This window comes from Salvelinus alpinus, chromosome 1 (genome assembly GCF_045679555.1).
Source record: "Salvelinus alpinus chromosome 1, SLU_Salpinus.1, whole genome shotgun sequence".
Classification (NCBI taxonomy): Eukaryota; Metazoa; Chordata; class Actinopteri; order Salmoniformes; family Salmonidae; genus Salvelinus; species Salvelinus alpinus.
The window spans coordinates 57,673,073-57,694,805 of record NC_092086.1 but is presented as its reverse complement, the minus strand read 5'-3'; the positions used below and the strand labels follow the sequence as shown (position 1 = coordinate 57,694,805).

Here is a 21,733-nt window from a genome sequence, read left to right as displayed (position 1 = left end):
CTCAGAAGTGCATTTCTTTCGCACAGCAGTGTGTCCTGGGTGATGAAGAGAGTCGACACTCTATATAGAAAGGTTAAAGATATGGTGGTCATCAGAGCTGAACGGGTCAGGCCACCGCAGGTCTGCCCCTTTTCCATGTCATTTTGGTGGTGTTGTTGTTGCTGTGATCATGTCGTATGTTAATGTTATGTGGGTTTTACGTATCTACACTACCGTTAACATTATTGGCCCCTGTTGGATAAATTAAGTGTTTTGAATTGAATGGGATCGAATTGACTCCCTCTATCCAAGGTCAAGCTGCTGTACAAATCAAACACACTTTTAAAATATGAAATATCTGACTTTCTGGAAGGCCACAGAATACTGATTCTCCTAGGAGGTTAAAAGGCTACGTCCTGCGTTATCAGCCTGAACTGAAAGACTCTTTGAATCAGTCATTTCAGAACAATTTTGAAATAGTTATTTACCTGGAATCATTTGGATTTGGACCATTTAACATTTGACAATGTACATTGGGAAGTTAGCACGCTAGCTTCTGGAGCACAGTGTTGTTGAAGTGGGATGGAATCCCGGGTTGTACAGGGATGGTCTGTGTTACATTCAAGGGGGGTAGGATTTCGATAAAGCGTTGCATTCAATGGGGGGAAAATCCTCTTAGAGAATATGGAGTGTAGCAGCCGGTGTAACAGTCCCAAATGGTGTCTCCTGAGAGATCTCCTCTCCCTTCCTTTCCCCTGTCCTCTGCAGCGCACTGCGTTCTTTCTCTCCATCTGCTAAAACCGGCAAGTCAGAATCTATCTTCTCACAGAGTTTAGTCTGTAGACACACCAATTCCTTCTTACTGCTGCTCGGATCCTGTGCCCTACATACACACACCCTCCTTTGAACTCTCCTAAGACGTGTGTGTGTGTTTGTTTCATGGCTCTTGGTTCAGAACATCAAAGGCACAGCACATACAGTACACTATGTTTTGTTTAGTTTCCCTCTCTCATTCTCTCTTTCTTTTACAGCTCTCTTTTTTAAAAACCTTTGGTTCAGACCCCTCCCTCTCCCCCTTTCCTCTCTGCGTTCAACTGCATTGTGATATTCCAGATTTTTTTTTCTTTCTCCCTTGCTCGATATGTCTACCTTTATCTTTACCTCTACCTGTCTCTCTAGTTCCTTCCTTTTCTGCTTTTGTGTCCTTCCACCTGTTTTTTAAAATGTATCTCCCTCTTTCTATCTCTCTCTCACCATCTGTACTCCCACTCTGCTCTCTGCCTCCCCACCCTCACCACTCCTTACAAACAGAACAAGTCTATCCATCTCATTATCTGTCTGATAATGCCTTGTTTTTTCCCGTGATTTGTAGCTACCCCATTTATTTTAGTTTACCTCCATCACCTTTCCTTTCTCTCTACTGCCATCTCCAGTAGCTGTTCTCCCCAAACCGTCGTGCTCCCCTCTACCCCTTTCTCCCTCCCTTCCTTTTCTTTCTCTCTACTCCTCACACCGCTCTTTCTCTATCCAGCCTATCCCTCTTTCTCTGCAGCCCCCTCTCTTTCCCCTATCATGTTTTCTCTCTCCTTATTTCCAGCCACAGAGGCAGAAGCTTTTAATAATTCATATGGATTTCAAATGTAAATGAGATAGAATTTTTATTAACACTGAGAAGTCAGACCTCACTCCTTCCCTGCTCCATCCCCGCTTCTCCGGTTGCTCTCCCTCCCTGCCAACTGTTGCCTTGACAACCACAACATCCTGGAAACACGTAACAGAAATTCACACACACAAGACAAGAGTGGGTTTCTCGGATACCCTATCTCAAGCACATTCTTAAGGTAGGGAAAACGATGGAAGGAGAGCAAGTCTGACGCAGTTCAGGACTAACATGTAGCGAGATGTATTATTGAACATAAATATAAACGCACCATGTAAATTGTTGGTCCCACGTTTCATGAGATGAAATAAAAGGTCCCAGAAATGTTCTATACGCACAAAAAGCTTATTTCGCTCAAATTCTGTGCACAAATTTGTTTACCAGTTAGTGAGCATTTTGCCTTTGACAAGATAATCCATTCACCTGACAGGTGTGGCATATCAAGAAGCTGATTAAACAGCATGATCATTACATAGGTGCACCTTGTGCTGGGGACAATAAAAGGCCACTCTAAAATGTGCAGTTTTGTCACACAACACAATGCCACAGATGTCTCAAGTTTTGAGGGAGCATGCAATTGGCATGCTGACTGCAGGAATGTCCACCAGAGCTGTTTCCAGATAATTTAATGTTCCTTTCTTTACCATTACCCGCATCAAACGTTGTTTTAGAGAATTTGGCAGTACGTCCAACCGGCCTCACAACCGCAGACCACGCCAGCCAAGGACCTCCGCATCCGGTTTCTTCACCTGCGGGATCGTCTGAGACCAGCCACCTGGACAGCTGATGAAACTGTGGGTTTGCACAACTGAAGAATTTCTGCACAAACTGTCAAAAACCATCTCAGGGAAGCTCATCTGCGTGCTCGTCATCCTCACCAGGGTCTTGACCTGCCTGCAGTTTGGTGTCGTAACCAACTTCAGTGGGCAAATGCTCACCTTCGATGGCCACTGGCACGCTGGAAAAGAGTGCTCTTCGCAGATTAATCCCGGTTTCAACTGTACCGGGCAGATGGCAGATGGCGTCGTGTGGGCGAGCAGTTTGCTGCTGTCAATATTGTAAACAGAATGCCCCATGGAGGAGGTGGGGTTATGGTATGGGCAGGCATAAGCTACGGACAACGAACACAGTTGCGTTTTATCAATGTTCATTTGAATGCACAGAGTTACCGTGACGAGATCCTGAGGCCCATTGTCGTGCCATTCATCCGCCGCCATCCAACTCTATGCAAAGGAGATGTGTTGCACCGCATGAGGCAAATGGTGGTCACACCAGATACTGATTGGTTTTCTGATCCACCCTGCCTTTTTTTTTAGGTATCTGTGACTAACAGATGCCGATCTGTATTCCCAGTCATGTGAAATCCATAGATTAGTACCTAATGCATTTATTTAAATTGACTGATTTCCTTATATGAACTGTAAAATCGTAGAAATTGTGGCATGTTGCGTTTACATTTTTGTTCAGTGTAGCAATGTACCATGTGAAACAGAGCTCGTACTCAACTAGGGTTTATTCACAAGGTTCCTTTCAAACTTGATCAATAATCATTAATAATCAAACAGGATCAAGATCAATACAGAGTGCTTTATCAATATATTGGATTAACATAGTAGTGTACATACATACTCATACTGTATGTTTATAAAGCAGTCAATTAAGGCATGCACAGTCAGGCAAGTCTGCACAGATGTCTGATTCAGGATTATAGTATAGATCTGTAATCAACGACAATAAGAACAACAACACTGATTAACTAAGTGGGCCGAGGGTCTGGTACCACCGGTGCTGCAGTCTGTGGCTACCTCCCAAATGGCACCATATTCCCTATATAGTGCACTACTTTTGACCAGAGCCCTATGGGACTAGAAAGGGAGTAGGGTACCATTTGGGAGTCACCCAAGAGCTCTCCTCCAAAGAGATAATATATCAAACAGGATATAGATTATATTGGACAGGATGTAGTTTATAACAAACAGGAAAGGGGATCAAATAGATAATTGTGAAGTGATCCTGTATGGCTCAGTTGGTAGAGTATGGCGCTTGCAATGCCAGGAATGTGGGTTCGATTCCCACGACCAACCATATGTAAAAATGTATGCACGTATGACTGTAAGTCGCTTTGGATAAAAGTGTATGCTAAATAGCATATAATAATGAACTATAGAAAATAGAAGGAGAACATGAATTAGTTGGGAATAATTCTGTTCTTAATTAAGGAATTAATGAATTGGTGGGAGAAAGAAAGACCTGAGAGCTTAATAGGAAATTACTAAGAAGACATGAAGAAAATATGGATTACTCAAGACATTTATGTGTGTGTGTGTGTATAAATTATCTCATGAACTGGTTGGTCATCATCGTTGTAATCACATAAGGTATCTATCTTTGAAGCATATGAATTGTGTAACTAACTGTAAACATGCTTTTTTTTGTTGCGCCGTTTTCTTGTCAAGGAAGCTCAGAAACAACCAGTTGAATAACAGCGAAGGCCATTGTAGAATGTTGTTTTCTTTGTGTTGTGTTGTTCTGTTGTCATAAAGAGAGCAACAACTCTAGTAGAAATAACAGTGAAATAGTAACCATAATAATGACAATAGTACTACTAGTGATGATAATAATGGAATAATACAAATAATAGCACTAATAGCTCAATAACAGTCAATATCAAACCAAAGGCATAATCAGGTATATAAATAAATATATATACATACATCTACAATATAGTGCAAGCAGGTTAAATATCCATAGTTGTGCACAACCATTGAGAAATGGAAATAAAAGAAGCCAAAAGTCAGCATTCACTTTCAGCTGAAAATATTTTTGCTTATGTGGTTAGTACGAACTGACATGCTACACTTTGGCGTGAATGGGGTTACAGGAGACTTGGGCAATGTTCTAATTATCTCTCCTTCCTCCCAAAGTGTGCACTTGTTAACTTCCCTTCACTGATTTGAAAATAAAATAACTGGTACAATACGTATTGTAGAAAGTCCCTCTAGCCAATGCCTCCAGGGTGGGAAATGAAAACCAGCCACCAGCCAAATGCTGGTAGACTTTGCCATTGGCTGGTAGAATGTCTATTCTAACCAGCAACATTGGCGGGTGTTCACACAGAGCATTTGGGAGCAGTTTTATTTTTGTTCAATCCAAAGCCCACATGTAAAAAATATTTTGGAAAAAAACATATTTGTGCATGCGTTTTCTGTGATTTATCTTCATTTTTTTTGTGGCTGGTCAAATTTGGGCATCCACGGCTGGTGGACTAAAAACTGAATTTCCCATCCTGCATGCCTCCACTAATCCAATGCTTTTAGATTTGTGGGAAGTAGTGAACGAGTGTACACTTCAGTAGAAAGGATATATTATTGGGACACACCCCCTCACTAACCTTCCAAACATCAAACTCTGGCACTGTCAGAGTGGAACATTCTCACTCCTGGGAAACCTTCTCCTTTGGTTTTCAACCATATTGTAGCCTTTCTATGGTAGCTAGCGTAGACCTCAAGGGTGGTTCTGAGGAAGTGCTCCAAACGGTCAGGTGGAGCAGTCTCAAAATAACAAATTAGCATAGATTATTCTGGACTACCAAACAAATCGCAGTGGAAAAAGTCAACTTTGGACGTGAATATCATGTGTCGTCATGACAAATAAATATGCATGTGATTTATTTACAACGCGCTCTACGGGTCAACGAGCCTCTCGGCTACATAAAGATGTCCTTGGTGTAAAAGCATTAGAGTTAACCCAGCCTCCATTAAAAACTCTTAAGTATAAACGCACTGTAAACGATACTGTAAACATGCACAGGGGACTGGGCTCAGGAAGTGAAGGGAGTGTGGGTGCCAAGTAGAATATGACACCTTTAAACTGAGTGGGAGGGGACTGACTCAACTGCTTCTCCCTAAAAACAGCATCCGGGGGCAGACACACACACACACACGCACACTCTTAAAGACTATCTTACGCACGCACGCACGCACGCACGCACGCACGCACGCACGCACGCACGCACGCACGCACGCACACACACACACACACACACAGTGTTACACTGCATTTCTCTCTCACACTCTTTCGCTCTCTCTCTCTCTCTCTCACACACACACAGACACACACACCGACAGAGCACTTAGCCAGAGTCAAGCAAAATACTGCCTTGCCCCTACTGTATGTGGCTTGGCTCACATTCCAGGCTTTGGCACACAGTGACACACTGACTGACTCCCAGAGGGAGAAGAGGTCATTCTGCTCTGTGAATAACAACCAGACAAGGGCAAACACTAAGCACATAGGAGCTGATACTGACCAGGGAGGAGAGAGAGTAACAACTGACCAAACACCCCAGTGAGGCATTTGTATGGAATTTGAACAAAAGAGGCAACCATCAAAGATAATGAATACATACATTGAGAGGTAAAGTGGGCAATACATTTGCAATACTGAAGTGAGAGGAATGAATCCAAACTGACCAGAGATGGTAGACTATGTTTAGAATTGTGTAAATACTGTCAAGCAGACTGTCATAACATTGTTGTTGTGGAATTGGAAGATGCATGGCTCCCTTGCAAAAGAGACCCTGGTCTCAATAGGACACCATGTTAAAGTAAAGGTAAAATGAATAAGGAATAGGTGATATGGAGGTATATACTGGACAGAAGCTGGGAAAATGAAGAGTAAGCAACAAAATAAAAATTACTGCTTGTCTTTTGTGTTTATTCTAGAACCGGCTCTGCTCAGTCTAGTATATTCTCAGACGTTTTATCCTGCATCAGTATCAAGCACCACACCATCTCTCTTTCTCTGTCTCTCTCTGTCTCTCTCTCTCTCACACACACACACACATATGCACACGCACGCGCGCACACACACACACACACACACACACACACACATCCTCTTTGCCTCTATCTGTGCCAAACAAAGGACTGAAGCCCATGCAGCTATCCCCAATCCTCCCCTCCCTCCTCTCCTCTCCTGTTCTTTATCTCCCTCCTTCTCTCAGCCAATGAGAATGTCATTCCGCCGTATGGGTGTGCCTGCCTGTGTCTCTTGTGTGTAACTGCGTACATCTGTCTTCTCTTACACACTCTGTGTGTATGGGTGTTTGTGCGTGTGTGCGGGGGGGGGGTAAGCAAGTGTGTTTCAGAGTGCATGCGAGTTACCAGCCCTGCCTCAATCCCCAACCCAGAGTGGCTCATTCTCCCCAGATTCCAGGTATTTTTAAACGAAGACGATGAAGCAAAGATAGATGGATACCCCAGGTTTTTCGCTAAATCAAACTACAGATGGTCCCATCTGTCTCTAACTCCTCCCTCCCTTCACAGAGAAGAACAATATGGAACAAATTCAGAACAACCCCCCCCCCCCATCAACATCATCACATTGATCAAAGATCAATTCCAATCCCTGTCACCTCCCTCCCTCCCTCCCTAACTCTTCCTTTGACTTCTTTAACATGCTCCTATAGTGTGAGATGGTTTTGACGTCACAGTTAAAAGGATCCCTTGGTTGTGTTACAGTGGTGCGGACTGACTGGAGATGAATGGTACAGTGGAAGAAAATAATCCCATTACAGAGAAAAGCAGATGTCCTTTCGGCGACACCGTGTTTTGTCACGTTCGGAGCAGCTCGGGAGGAGCAGCCTGGCAGGAGCAGCCTGGTCCTGGAATACTATGCAGAGACTTTAAATACAGTCTGAGAGACTCATGCAACCATTGCAGGGGATCATGGCCTCGATGACCAGAGTTAGACTTGTTAGACGTGTCTCTCTCATTCAGAGGAACCAGTCTGGTTGTCACTTGTCTATCCTACCTCAGTGTTGTTCTGCGTGACGCCTTCGACTTTCTGAGTGATGGCGGCAGCCAGTGACGAGTGGTCAAAAAAATAGGTGGTGTAACTCCTTATCACTGTTCACGGTCAATAATGCATTTGTCTGCAAAAGGTGGGTAAACACTCGAGCAAAATTAAAAACGTGCGTATCCGGCGTTTACATACGTTTACCCTGCACTACACCACTGGTGGCAGCGTTGGGGTCCGTGGTGTAGGAGGTAGAGATGAGGGACTTGTCTATCTGTTTCAGAGAACATATTACAGGCCATACATGCTCGTGCAGCAAAAAAAGGGGATGAGGGACTATACTGTAGGTTGCAGGTGCTTTTGTAGAATAGTGTTTTGATCGTAGGAAAGGGGAAAAGTCTGGTTGGGATGGTTGTTTGTGTGCTGTCTTGCGATCTTGCTCTTGGTTTCCATGGTGACCCTCAGGATTTTATTATACCTAATAATAAAGAGAAAACACAAGGGTGTTTGTAAAGATGTCATCAATAATGTTATAAAGTACAAACACTGAAAACGGTCTGACTCAAACCAGCCACAGATGGACGCAAATAAAGAACCAGACACATCAAACGCAGGTTGACATTTATTGGGATGAATCTTGTCCTGGAGGCAGCTCTGCAGGGTGGTCACTAGCTGGCCAAGCCACAAAGTGGCCCCTGGGCACCAACCTCCCAACCCTGGAGGTTGGGGGCCCCGGGGCACGTGCACTGTGTGCCCGTTCTGTAAGCTGGCCCTGCCCTGCCCTAACCTTAACCCTAACCTTAACCACATGCCTAAGACTAACTTTTAAAAAATGTCATTACTTTTTTACGATATAGACAATTTAAAATTTGCGGCTGACCCATCTAGCGGAAACCGCTCAGCTCTGCCTCCAGGACAAGATTCCTCCCAATAAACCTCAACAACAAACAGAAAATCAAAAACCGATGTTAACGGAGCTACAAAGTCCAGGATTCAATCTGATCGTGTTTGTAGACAAAGCAACTTTTAAAGGCAATGATCCCGCGTTCGCATTCACGGTAAACGCTGGACATGTCGACTCAATAGAAAATGACCTTTAAATGGCGCATTGTTGACAACGCAATCAGATTGAATCCTGGCCAAGATAGGGTGAAAAACGAACAAAAAGGTACAACAACGGGCACTAACCTAACCCAGCACCGAAAATCTTGCACAAACACAAACACAGACATGACCAAAGCAGGATAGAACACACACAAACAAACAAACAAAAGCTGCACGTAACGACAGACACAAAACAGCACCGCAACGAGAACTCGAGAGCCCAGCCACTTTGGCCACTCACTTCCCCAGTTTAAGACGATGGCTGCGATGATGATGATGACCCCGCCAACTAACGAGACGATGGACAGCACCATTGCGTTCCGGCCCAGACGCCGCGCCCCGTCAATGTTCCCCAGCTGCAGGCTGTTCCTCGACTGGAGAATAGGGAGACATGTTATTGATTAGGTTACAAAATGCTAGTAAGTTTACCAAAATTACCAGGTTGTTCAGAAATCCTGGTTGGAACATTCCTAGAATCAGGAGAGAATTAAGCAGGAAATCCAGGAATCCATAATCTGGGATTTCTAGAAAAGCTGGGAATTTTGGGACCCTAGTTGGTGTATATAAAGTGACCACTGCATGAAGAACACAGATATGACATATAAATAAATACACACAGTAATTCATTCACATACCCCTGCTTCAACATACACACACAAATATACCCATGCATGCAGGCAGGCAGACAGACAGACGGAGAGACAGACACACAGGCAAAACTCACTGTGAAGACAAAAGGTTAAAAGCAGTGGGTGGCAGTCCTATCTCTTCTGACCAGAACATTGGCCATCATTTTCTGTTCATTTCCCAGCAGGTGATCACTAACACATCGCGGCCTCCCACTGCTTTTAGCTGTTCATCTTTGTGGTGTTTCTTAGATATCACACGCACTCATGCACACACACACATTCCTTCACAGACAACACTTACAAACCACATGTCAAATACTTAAAAGTTCCACTCGCCATAACAGAGAAGACGAGAGCCACGATGTTGATGGGCCACAAGGGGCAGAAGCAGGACAGGATGGCCAGGATCAGGTAGTCTCTAGGGGGCTTGCCGTTATCCTCCTCTGTCACGGTGCTGGGCTGACGGCTGATGGAAGGCCTGGGAGACCCTGCCCCATGACCCAGCAGGGACCCAGAGCGGCTTCCTTTCCGGGCACGGCCGTTGGTTGGTTTTGCGTGTTGCAGTCGCTTGGGGGACGAGATGGAAGATGTGGGCGAGGAGTCGGCAGCACACATTCCATTACCTGTAGTAGGGTGGGTAGAGGGAGGCAAGGAGGGGAAGGAGGGTGAAAAGGAGGGACAAAGAAGGAACGAGAGAATGTCCTCATAGTTTTGTCACCAAAATCGGGAATCCAGACATGATTCAACATCTATAGACGGGTTGGCTGACAACGTCACGAAAACTATGCTCGTGTATAAATGTGGCCGGACGGTGTGTGTTGTTATGATTCTGAACAGCCAGATAACTAGCAACAATGACAAGAAGCCAATGTGCTAGCTAGTTTAGCCTACTCAAACACCCTGCTCAAACAGAGGGATGCTATGTTAGCTAGCTGGCTATGACTATCCAACACAACACTGGAACTCTTCCAAGTCAAGGTAAGCTTTTGGTTTTACAAATGTATTGCCACCGAGGCCTGCCGGCGTAACTGCTTACTGACTGTACACTGTAACGTTACTGCATGATTGTAGCAGGTTTACTAACGCGTTAGTTCTATTAGCTATGTTGACTATGATGTTACTTTAGCTAATATGGTGACAACGATGTAGGCTGTGTGTAGCGGTTATGGTTCGGCTTGGAAAGGTTTTTTCGCCTGGTCACATACAGCTGATGTGTTGTGCATTGAAGTCCACAAGCGAAGGGAAAAGGTGAGAGGAGTGAATAGATGTGAGAAGGAATAGAACGAGGCTGCTATGAAAGTAAACTGTGTTTGCGCGTGATCAGGGATATATTCATTCCGCAAATTCTGTTGAAACACATTTCTTAAACGGAAGCAAACGGTACAAAATGGGGACAAACATACCTGAATTTGTCCAATAGAAACTTTTGTTTGCAACTGTTGGACTAATGATTACACCCTATATCAGCTAGATGCAGGAAAGAGTGTGCAAGGCGGTATTGAATGTGTCACTGTCTGTCCATGTGAATGTGTCTCTGTCTGACTCCTCAAATTTTTCTCTCAACCTGTGTGCACCTACATTGTAAACTTTCATTCATAGGCTAGGTTATAGCAACCTCATGATGGGTATAGGGGAAATTTGAGTATCATGTAGTAGCCTAAACCTATCGATGTCACATTGAACTGGGTGAATGGAATATGAATGACAATAGAATGTAATAGAAATAAGGCCATGCTCATGAAAAATCGTCCTCCCTCATCTTAAATGGCACCGACCACCACTGATGTATAGATAGGTGTAATCTAGAGCTCTCTCTCTTGCTTCTCCTTCATTTTGGAAGAAATTAATTTGTTCAAAACTGTTCTAGAGCGTGTTGATTTTTAATCCGGGGGTATCCTGTTATTGACACAGTCTAGATAGAGCAGGTGAGTGCATGTAGGCCTAGACATAGGCATTTTTTTGTGGTTCACATCAATATATTTGTACAATTCTCAAATGGCTCTGAAACCCCCTCTGAAAAAATATTGCATTCAGAGTGCAGTATAATTGCTATATGCTGCAAAAACTGCATCCAAAGTACCACAGTTGATTGCAATTACTGCCCTTATACTGCAGTTTCAAAACTTTAAATATTTTGTTTGGAAGGGCACAAGTGATTGACGTATGGTCTGGTCAAGCCAATAATCTACATTTACTTTTCGTTTGGAAAGGGATAGAAAGAAAGGGTTTAATTGAAAGACTAGTGAAGGGAGGGGGGGATTGAGTCATTGAAAAAAGAAAGGGTGCTGAAGAGAAGAGAAGGTTGCTATCTGTAAATCTGTAAATCTGTCTTAAGTGATTCCCGGATGGATAGTGCCAGACACTCAGGGTAATGAGAAGGGGAAGTGAAGGGACATCTCTAGAACACAAACATTCGTAGAGTCGTAGATCACAACAACAGAGATGAGCTCAAAGTGTTGAGAGGGGTGTTAATTTGAAGTTGGGGTGGGTAAGGGTGGAGGAGAAGGTGGGGGTGGGGTGGAGGAGGATAGGGGGGGGTTTGTGGAATATTTATTTACTGGTCTCCATCTTCTCGCTGATTACTGCCAAGTGGTCTTTGGATTCCGATTGGCTGGAGTCAGGGGCTGTCTCTTGGTGCTCAGCGCTGGTTGGCTGGGAGGTGATAGTCTGCTCCGGCTGCTGTTCTCCCTCCGCTCCACTGGGGGCAGCATTGGTGTTGGAAGCCATGGCAGAATGCGGACGATGTTGTTTTTACTGGTAGTTTGGGCCTGTTTGATGATTGGTCTTGATTGGACTTTTGATCTTCTTCAACTGAAATGAACAGGGGAAATAGAGAACATAATTCATTTGACAGTTACTTGCATTGTGGTGTTATCGAATTACCAGTTTGTTAGCATGGAAGTCTTAGAGCTCCTGCAATGTTCTGATCAACCATACAGTATACTATAGTCTAGCGTTTCTAAACATTTTATACAGGTATACCAGGGACCAGCCAGCAAGCAATGTCTTTCTTCATTGGGACTGCTTAGATTAAACTTGACATTTTACCAAATCGTAGTCAGCTAACCATCTGAGGAGCGGGTAAGCAACATCCGGGGACCATATAGGAAGGAAACTACTCAGGGATTTCACCATGAGGCCAATGTTGACTTTAAAATAGTTACAGAGTTTATTGGCTGTGATAAAGGAAAACTGAGGATGGATCAACATTGTAGTTACTCCACAGTACTAACCTAATTGACAGAGTGAAAAGATGGAAGACTGTACAGAATACAAATATTCCAAAACATGCATACTGTTTGTAACAAGGCACTTAAGCAATACTACAACAATTTGGCAAAGCAATTAACTTTTTGTCCTGAAGACAAAGTGTTATGTTTGGGCCAAATCCAATGTAACACATTGCAGAGTACCACTCTCCATACTTTCAAGCATAGTGGTGGCTGCATCATGTTATGGGTATGCTTGTAATTGTTAAGTACTGGGGAGTTTTTCAGGATAAAAAAATGACGGAATGGTAAAGTAATCTATCCGGTAAAGTAATTTAGTGTTGAGCTAAAATGTAAAATACATAAAGTACCATTCAAAAGTTTGGATACACCTACTCATTCAAGGGTTTTTCTTCTTTTTTTTTTTACAATTTTTTATATTGTAGAATAATAATGGAGACATCAAAACTATAAAATAACACATATGGAATCATGTAGTAACTAAAAAGTGTTAAACAAATCAAAATGTTTTATATTTGAGATTCTTCAAAGTAGCCACCCTTTGCCTTGATGACAACTTTGCACACTCTTGGCATTCTCAACCAGCTTCACCTGGAATGCTTTTCCAACAGTCTTGAATGAGTACCCACATATGCTGAGCACTTGTTGGGTGCTTTTCCTTCATTCTGCAGTCCAACTCATCCCAAACCATCTCAATTGGGTTGAGGTCAGGTGATAGTAGAGGCCAGATCATCTGATGCAGCACTCCATCACTCTCCTTCTTGGTTAAATAGCCCTTACACAACCTGGAGGTGTGTTGGATCATTGTCCTGTTGAAAAACAAATGATAGTCCCACTAAGCGCAAACCAGATGGGATGGCGTATCACTGCAGAAAGCTGTGGTAGCCATGCTGGTTAGGTGTGCCTTGAATTCTAAATAATATCACAGACAGTGTCACCAGCAAAGCACCCACACACCATCACACCTTCTCCTCCATGCTTCATGGTGGGAACCACACATGCGGAGATCATCCGTTCACCTACTCTGCGTCTCACAAAGACCCGGCGGTTGGAAACAAAAATCTCACATTTGGACTCATCAGACCAAAGGGCAGATTTCCACCGGTCTAATGTCCATTGCTCGTGTTTCTTGGCCCAAGTAAGTCTCTTATTCTTATTGGTGTCCTTTAGTAGTGGTTTCTTTGCAGAATTTCGACCATGAAGGCCTGATTCACACAGTCTGCTCTGAACAGTTGATGTTGAGATGTGTCTGTTACTTTAACTCTGTGAAACATATATTTGGGCTGCAATCTGAGGCTGGTAACTCTAATGAACTTATCCTCTGCAGCAGAGGTACCTCTGGGTCTTCCTTTGTTGTGGCAGTTCTCATGAGAGCCAGTTTCATCATAGCGACTGCACTTGAAGAAACTTTCAAAGTTCTTGAAATGTTCCGGATTGACTGACCTTCATGTCTTAAAGTAATGATGGACTGTTGTTTCTCTTTGCATATTTCAGCTGTTCTTGCCATAATATGGACTTGGTCTTTTACCAAATAGGGCTATCTTCTGTATACCACCCCTACCTTGTCACAACATAACTGATTGGCTCAAACGCATTAAGAAGGATAGAAATTCAACAAATTAACTTTTAACAAGGCACACCTGTTAATTGAAATGCATTTCAGGTGAATACCTCATGAACAAGCTGGTTGAGAGGATGCCAAGACTCAGCAAAGCTGTCATCAAGGTAAAGGGTGGCTACTTTGAAGTATCTCAAATATAAAATAAATGTTAATTTGTTGAACACTTTTTTGGCTACTACATGATTCCATATGTGTTATTTCATTGTTTTGTTGTCTTCACTATTATTCTACAATGTAGAAAATAGTAAAAATAAAGAAAAACCTTTTAATGAGTAGGTGTGTCCAAACTTTGGACTGGTACTGTATATATTTCTGAGGTTTAAAAGGGAACAGAAAGGAACGATATAAACCCATACTTTTTTTGTGTTCGAACTGGTTCAGAACTTTATTTTGCTGGTCAGAACATTCGAACGGAACCAAAAAAAGAATGGTTCTGTTCAGAACGAAACGATTCGGGGGAAAAATGGTTCCAACCCCTGGTTATGCTTTAATATCTAGCTGTTGACCAATATCGGTTCCCTTGTAGGATGTCATGAAGTATCAAATCAAATAAAACTTTATTTGTTACATGCGCCGAATACAACAGGTGTAGACCTTACAGTGAAATGCTTACTTACAAGCCCTTAACCAACAATGCAGTTCAAGAAAGAGTTAAGAAAATATTTACCAAATAAACTAAAGTAAAAAATAATAAAAAGTAACAGAATAAAATACCAATAACAAGGCTATATACAGGGGGTACTGGTACCGAGTCAATGTGCGGGGGTACAGGTTAGTCGAGGTAATTTGTACAAGTAGGTAGGGGTAAAGTGACTATGCATAGATAATAAACAGTCTCATGGCTTGGGGGTAGAAGGTGTTAAGGGGCCTTTTGGTCCTAGACTTGGCGCTCCGGAACCGCTTGCCGTGCGGTAGCAGAGAGAACAGTCTATGACTTGGGTGACTGGAGTCTTTGACAATGTTTTGGGCTTTCCTCTGACACTGCCTAGTATATAGGTCCTGGATGACAGGAAGCTTGGCCACAGTGATGTACTAGGCCGTATGCACTACCCTCTGTAGCGCCTTACGATCAGATGCCGAGCAGTTGCCATACCAGGCGGTGATGCAACCGGTCAGGATGCTATCAGGTGCAGCTGTAGAACTTTTTGAAGATCTGGGGACCCATTTCCAAATCTTTTCAGTCTCCTGAGGGGGAAATGTGTTGTCGTGCCCTCTTCACGACTGTCTTGGTGTGTTTGGAACATTATAGTTCGTTGGTGATGTGGACACCAAGGAACTTGAAACTCTCGACACGCTCCACTACAGCCCCGTCGATGTTAATGGGGGCCTGTTCAGCCCGCCTTTTCCTGTAGTACACGATCAGCTCCTTTGTCTTGCTCACATTGAGGGAGAGGTTGTTGTCCGTCTCTGACCTCCTCCCTATAGACTGTCTCATCGTTGTGGGTAATCAGGCCTACCACTGTTGTGTCGTCAGCAAACTTAATGATGGTGTTGGAGTCGTGTTTGGCCATGCAGTCGTGGATGAACATGGAATACAGGAGGGGACTAAGCACGCACCCCTGAGGGGCCCCAGTGTTGAGGATCAGCGTGGCAGACGTATTGTTACCTACCCTTACCACCCGGGGGCGGCCCGTCAGAAAGTCCAGGATCCAGTTGCAGACGGAGGTGTTTAGTCCCAGGGTCCTTAGCTTAGTGATGAATTTTGTGGGCACTATGGTGTTGAACGCTGAGCTGTATCTGACTCCTCCTTAAGATAAGCCACACCCATCAAGCCCCACCCTTCTAACCTTTATGCCACACCCCTCCTATCTGCACACCTCTCTCAGCCTTTGATCGTGTTCCAGGCTGACTACATTTCAGACGCCTGACAGATTTCACAACACCTTGATAGGTGTTTTAAATGTCTGCTAACCACATCATATGATAGAACAATCTGATGCCTGACTCCGCAGTCGATGATGTGGTACTCAGCCATTGGTTGGTGAAACGTAAAGTCTGCAATGTAGTCGACCTGGTAAGCGACCAAAGTCTTCCGACAGGTGACGTCACACTTACGTGGCGCTATTCCCTTACATGAGTTACACAACCTAAGTTAGCTAAGTTAGACAACCACATATCACAGTCACTTGACCGACCAAATCTGACAATTCTATCAACCCTCTTATCATTTTAAGAGTTAGAGTGAGGATTAGAGGTAATAAGGATTAGTCCGTATCGAATAGTAAGGCTGGGATACATTCAAACCTGCCATAGAGACAGAATCATTGGATCACTTGTTTTGGTTTTTGGTCGCAGGTTCAGGAATGGCTGAAGAATTGGAACATTTACTTGGAGCTAACTTTGCAAATAGCACTACTAGGTGATTTGAAAAGTCATAGTCAATCGATCAATAATATAGATTGAACAAAAATATAAACAGAACATGTAAAGTGTTGGTCCCATGTTTCATGAGCTGAAATAAAAGATCCCAGAAATGTTCCAAATGCACAAAAAGCTTATTTCTCTCAAATTTTGTGCACAAATGTGTTAACATCCCTATTAGTGAGGATTTATTCGTTTTCAAGATAATCCATCCATCTGACAGGTGTGGCATATCAAGAAGCCGATTAAACAGAAGGATCATTACACAGGTGCACCTTGTGCTGGGGGACACTAAAATGTGCAATTTTGTCACACAACACAATGCCACAGATGTCTCAAGTTTTGAGGGAGCGAGCAATTGGCATGCTGACTGCAGGAATGTCCACCAGAGCTGTTGCCAGAGAATTTAATATTCCTTTCTCTACCATAAGCCGCGTCCAACCGGCCTCACAACCACAGACCACGTGTAACCATGCCAGCCAAGGACCTCCACATCCAGCTTCTTCCCCTGTGGGATCGTCTGAGACCAGCCACCAGGACAGCTGATGAAACTGAGGAGTATTTCTGTGTGTAATAAAGCCCTTTTGTGGGGAAAAACTCATTCTGATTGGCTGGGCCTGGCTCCCACTGGTTGAATCAATGTTGAATCAATGTTGTTTCCATGTAATTTCAATTCAATTACGTTGAACCAACATGGAATAGACATTAAATTGACGTCTGTGTCCAGTGAGCTGGTAGTAGTTGGTTAGACAATTTGACCATTGGAAAAAGAGCTACTGCATAAATACTGCAATGCGGGTTTTATTGAATTGAGTCCAAAGTGTTAATGAAATTATAATTATTATAAACACGGTTTAGGGTGGGGACGGTTTGAATTCCCCAAGCAATCAACCTAACCTGGCTCTTACATATTGTCTACAAGACAAACTTACACCCCTTCCCTCACTTCCTTACTTAGGCAGGGATTTAAGTTGCCCTTTCCTGCAATCAAATGACAGAGTGGCCTCATAGGTGGAATGTTATTAATAATTTAATAAACATTATTTATTTTTTTACACCGAAAATCTGGTGTTTCTATGTCAAAAGTTTTTGTTATATTTCAGTCTTCTGTGATGTACAGTATATAAAGTGTAATATTGGAATGCAAACTCCAATTGAATACATTTAAACTCTATATCTGACATGTTACAGGTATCTTCTTTTTGTTAAGCTCATAACCATTTGTGTGAGGTATATACTTTTTTTTCAACGTAGATTTGTTTAAGACTACCAAGAAACACTGTGTGGCCGATTTTGCCCACTGCAGTAAATGGATTAAAGGTGCGTTGTAGACCAGCGCATTGCACTGTCGACAATGCACCTCTTAAAGACAATGTTCCCGACGCTTGTGGAGATCACATTCATTGTAAACACTGTGGATTTTCGGTTTAAACTTAAATAAGAGGTTTGCGCAGGACTGATTTCTTCATCCCACTCCTGCTGCTTTTGCCCGCTCCCACTGGCTTCTTGTCTGACTCCCACCCGCTCCTGCAAGAACTGGTCCCGAACCTGACAACAGTCCTGCAATGTTATTTTAGGTGTGTGTTACACAGGTCCCAGCAATTTTGCCAGCCTAGGCAAGATCAAAATGCGCGAAAATAGCCTAAGAAATATGAGGATAAAGTACCATTGATTTTGGGCCTAGTGCTGAGCGATTAGTTCTTTTTTGAGGTCAGTTCGTTTTTTTTAGTTTTTTTTTTATATATTAACGGTTTTCTGTTTCGATATATATATTCTTTTTTTTCATTAAATGTATTATGAAATATGACCTTTAAATTATTTACAGCTTTTTAAATTTAAATTCCAAAGCCACATATTGAGAACATTCAATTGCCAAAACATAAAAAAGATTCCATTGTCTCTAACAACTCAGAATAAAGCAATTCATAAGAGCCCCATGATAGTAGTGACGGCCCATTACTGCTTATCACTTATTATTAACCATCATTTATTCACATTATTTCAGTTGTGTACATTACTCTATTATTTAATTCCATCATCTCATCTCTGCTCAGGCAGCAACAGCCAGAGAACCATCTAATGTTATTTCTGTTCTCCCCAACGAGCCAAGTTCTCCTTGGCTAGCGAAAAGGCTATACGTGATCATTGGGTTGCCACATCTGCCCACGTTGAAGAGCTGACGAAATCACAATTTTAGTAGTTCTTCAAAGTAGATATGGCATACTTTCAACTATCAATCGGGTAGTGTAACTATGCCTCCCAAACTTTCTCTATCCTTCTCATTGCTGTGTTGAGTACATTCCTCTCTCAAGCGGTCTGTCTGGGTCTGCCGGGAAGAATATGCGCAATGGATTCTGGTCATTGTAGTGAATTACCAAATTACTAGGTTTAATATTTGCCTATTGAAAACTAAATTCCCTGCAGCGTTTTTGATTTGATGTCTTTCGTGCTTGATAGGATTTATCTCTAGAGAAACAGCGCGTTGAGCTCATAAAAAAAGGAACTAAGTCATTTAACCGAAGTTGGTCAATTAGTTGTTTAATAATCGCGGGAAAAAAACGACATTTCGGTTAATTGCTTAGGCTATAAGTATTATTGGGCTATATCAGCCAATAGGCTAGACGTAGTTTGAAAGCGAGCCAGAGTTGGGTTGAAATACAATAGGAGAGTAGACACTTGCACTTCACTTGAACTACGTTTTGCATAAATTTTAGCAGGCGGAGACAAATAAATGTGTTATCAATACTTAATATCTAGTCAATGTAGGAACCGAAACTATCGCCTGTCATACTTCGGGAAGTTAATGTCATTGGAAAGACAACTGCCTCGGTCTTTCCACCCCATGCATACAGCCTACAGGCTATTTAATTGAGACACCACATATAAGCGCACTTGATCTCGAAAGCCCAACAAAAGGGGAACACTGCTATCTAACGTAATTTACCTTTAAAAGTCAGGTGCAATGCGTTTGCCGATAAGGTGCCTTTGACTGACTCCCGGCCTTACTTCCTCAACAACTTGACATCTGTATATTCTCTGTCCTGTAAATACTTTCATTCAATTTACAGGGTTGTTAGAGTATACTGTGTGTATCCATTCGGGCTCAACATAGCTCCATCTATGAATCTGAGAGCGGTTACTTTTCTCCAGCTCCACCCCTCAGCTTTATCGAAAAACCAATTGGCTGGTCTGTTGTTTGGCTGTAAAAACGAATTAAGGATGTACATGTCATTTATAAAAAGTGTTCGGCTTCGCTAAGAGGCGTTGTTGAGTCATAAAATCAAATCTAAGTACCACCCAAACCCGCTTTACAAAGATGAATGTTGTGAAAATATAAACATATATGGGAAATGTAATGGGTATTATAATAAATATTGTACATTATGATGACATTTACATAGAATAATTATCTGCAATTAATGCAGGGGAGTGAGACTGACATACTAGAGGAGATGTTGGTAGAATGAAGAGGGGATGGAGGAGAGAAGGGAGGGGAGGAAAGGGGAATGAGCACATCATGGAAAATGTGATCTTAGCCCACCTAGACGTGTGAGAGAAGAGAAGGAAGAGAAGGAAGATGTAGAAGGACTTGCGGTGGATTGCACATGCAATTCATCAAAAAAGCAGGAACACTGTAAATTCTAGCAAATTCTATGTAAAGATGATCAATGACTTATGCAGACATATATATGTTTGGAAAACCACTGAATGCATAATAAAGATGCCTACAGACACATGCATGCCTGCCTGCCTGCCTGCCTGCCTGCCACACACACACACACACACACACACACACACACACGCAGAGAGAGAAAGAGAGGCATAAATACACATGCACCCTCTCCCCGCCCTCCCTCGCGCTTTCTCTCATGTACAGGAGTAAATTGCAGAATGAACAAATGACTGGTGCATTCTCTCAGACACACGCGCGCGCACCATAGTCTGCATGCACACACAATGATGACACACCCACTTTAAACCGCACATGCAGTGCATACTGTAGACTACAGATTGGCTACTGTACACTACAGATAGCAAAATATGAACAAAATCACATAGAAACCGCATGCTATCCACCTAGGCCTACCTGATCTTATTGAGTGACATGAAACATTATCCTTAACATTTTGCTTTTCTTGATCACAATTCCAAATATTACAGAAAATGCAACGTGTAGTAAAAAAGAGAACACAAGTTCAATAAACTACGATTAAAATCTCCACCCAGAATTCGCCGAATTGTCTTTTTCTTTTGATACAAGCTATGGTAAACGGTAACGGTAAAATTAGGCTACAGACCACGCCGTGTGATGTCAAATTGCGCTCTTGTGCTTGCTATGTTGCTACCTCATCTCTCTCTCTCTCTCTCTTTTGTTCAACGGCGCTGCAAGATTGAGGAGGGGGGGGGGGCTGGGAAGGGGAGGCAGGAAACTCCTGTGCCCGGAGGCGGGTAGAAAGGAGGGGAGAGAAGGAGAAGTCGACGCAGCACATGCAATAGGATGCTTTCGCTCGCTTATCTCTCTCGCCCTGCTTTCCTTTATTTTTTTTCTCTCATGCTCTATTTCGCTGATGGGGCAAATAGTATACCAACGCGCCACTTGCGCCGTCCACATACCAATTTAGCTAGTCATACCCCCTCCAGTGTTCCTTTGTCGCTGGTGCACTGACCGACTTATGTTAGCCTATATTTATTCCTATAATCATGTGGTCAATATTGTTGACAGTATTCACCAGCAATTGAAAATACAGCACATGCTTGGCTATTATTATTTGGTCATGTCTGGCCCAACTTTGCTCATCGCACCTTAAGTGGAGATATACAGTACCAGCCAGGCCGAGCCATGAGGGATACTTTGGTGTTGTATGCTAGCGACGTCCCGTGGACAGAAATTGCAAACACACACACAGCCTAAACATAAAAAATACAATAGAGTTACACAAGGGATCTACCTCGTGTTTATTTTAATGTTATTTAACCTTTAACCCGGCAAGTCGGTTAATAACAAATTGTTATTTACAATGACGGCCTACCACGGCCAAAATCTCCTCTAACCCGGGCCAATTGGGCCAATTGTGCGCAACCCTATGGGACTATTGATCATTGCCGAACCAGGGTCTGTAGTGACGCCTCTAACACTGTGATGCAGTGCCTTAGACCGACTCGCCACTCGGGAGTGTAGGCCAAGTTATAGTGGGTCTGTTTGCTCTTTGGACAAACAAAACATTTGATCACGTTACCAGCTAACGTTATCTTTAGCTAAACCACATTTTGTTCTACGTGGTCATATATGCATTGGGATTGTCGAAAATAGGCTATCAAGTTGAGGGGGAAAAAATCTGTGCTAAAATAT

General features: G+C 42.9%; 1 protein-coding gene and 1 long non-coding RNA gene across 4 annotated transcripts in view; one reads left to right on the top strand and one right to left on the bottom strand.

Moving 5' to 3' along the window:
* LOC139581687 (uncharacterized) overlaps positions 1 to 21,733 on the top strand; it is a 44,709-nt gene that overhangs the window by 2,608 nt on the left and 20,368 nt on the right. The gene's annotated exons all lie outside the window — the stretch shown is intronic.
* On the bottom strand, positions 3,135 to 20,756 carry LOC139581636 (trafficking regulator of GLUT4 1). Of its 3 annotated transcripts, XM_071411612.1 has the most exons (6): positions 20,471 to 20,756; positions 19,328 to 19,433; positions 11,730 to 11,982; positions 9,508 to 9,794; positions 8,784 to 8,916; positions 3,135 to 7,916 (listed from the first exon to the last, which is right to left on the bottom strand). In XM_071411612.1, exons 3-6 carry the CDS (start codon positions 11,896 to 11,898, stop codon positions 7,900 to 7,902), a joined length of 606 nt encoding a protein of 201 aa, XP_071267713.1. In that variant the 5' UTR covers positions 11,899 to 11,982; positions 19,328 to 19,433; positions 20,471 to 20,756; the 3' UTR covers positions 3,135 to 7,899. The 3 variants fall into 3 exon arrangements, with proteins under 3 accessions (XP_071267713.1, XP_071267702.1, XP_071267724.1); XM_071411601.1 differs by lacking the exon at positions 19,328 to 19,433 and having other exon boundaries at positions 20,471 to 20,755; XM_071411623.1 differs by lacking the exons at positions 19,328 to 19,433; positions 20,471 to 20,756 and adding an exon at positions 15,633 to 15,764.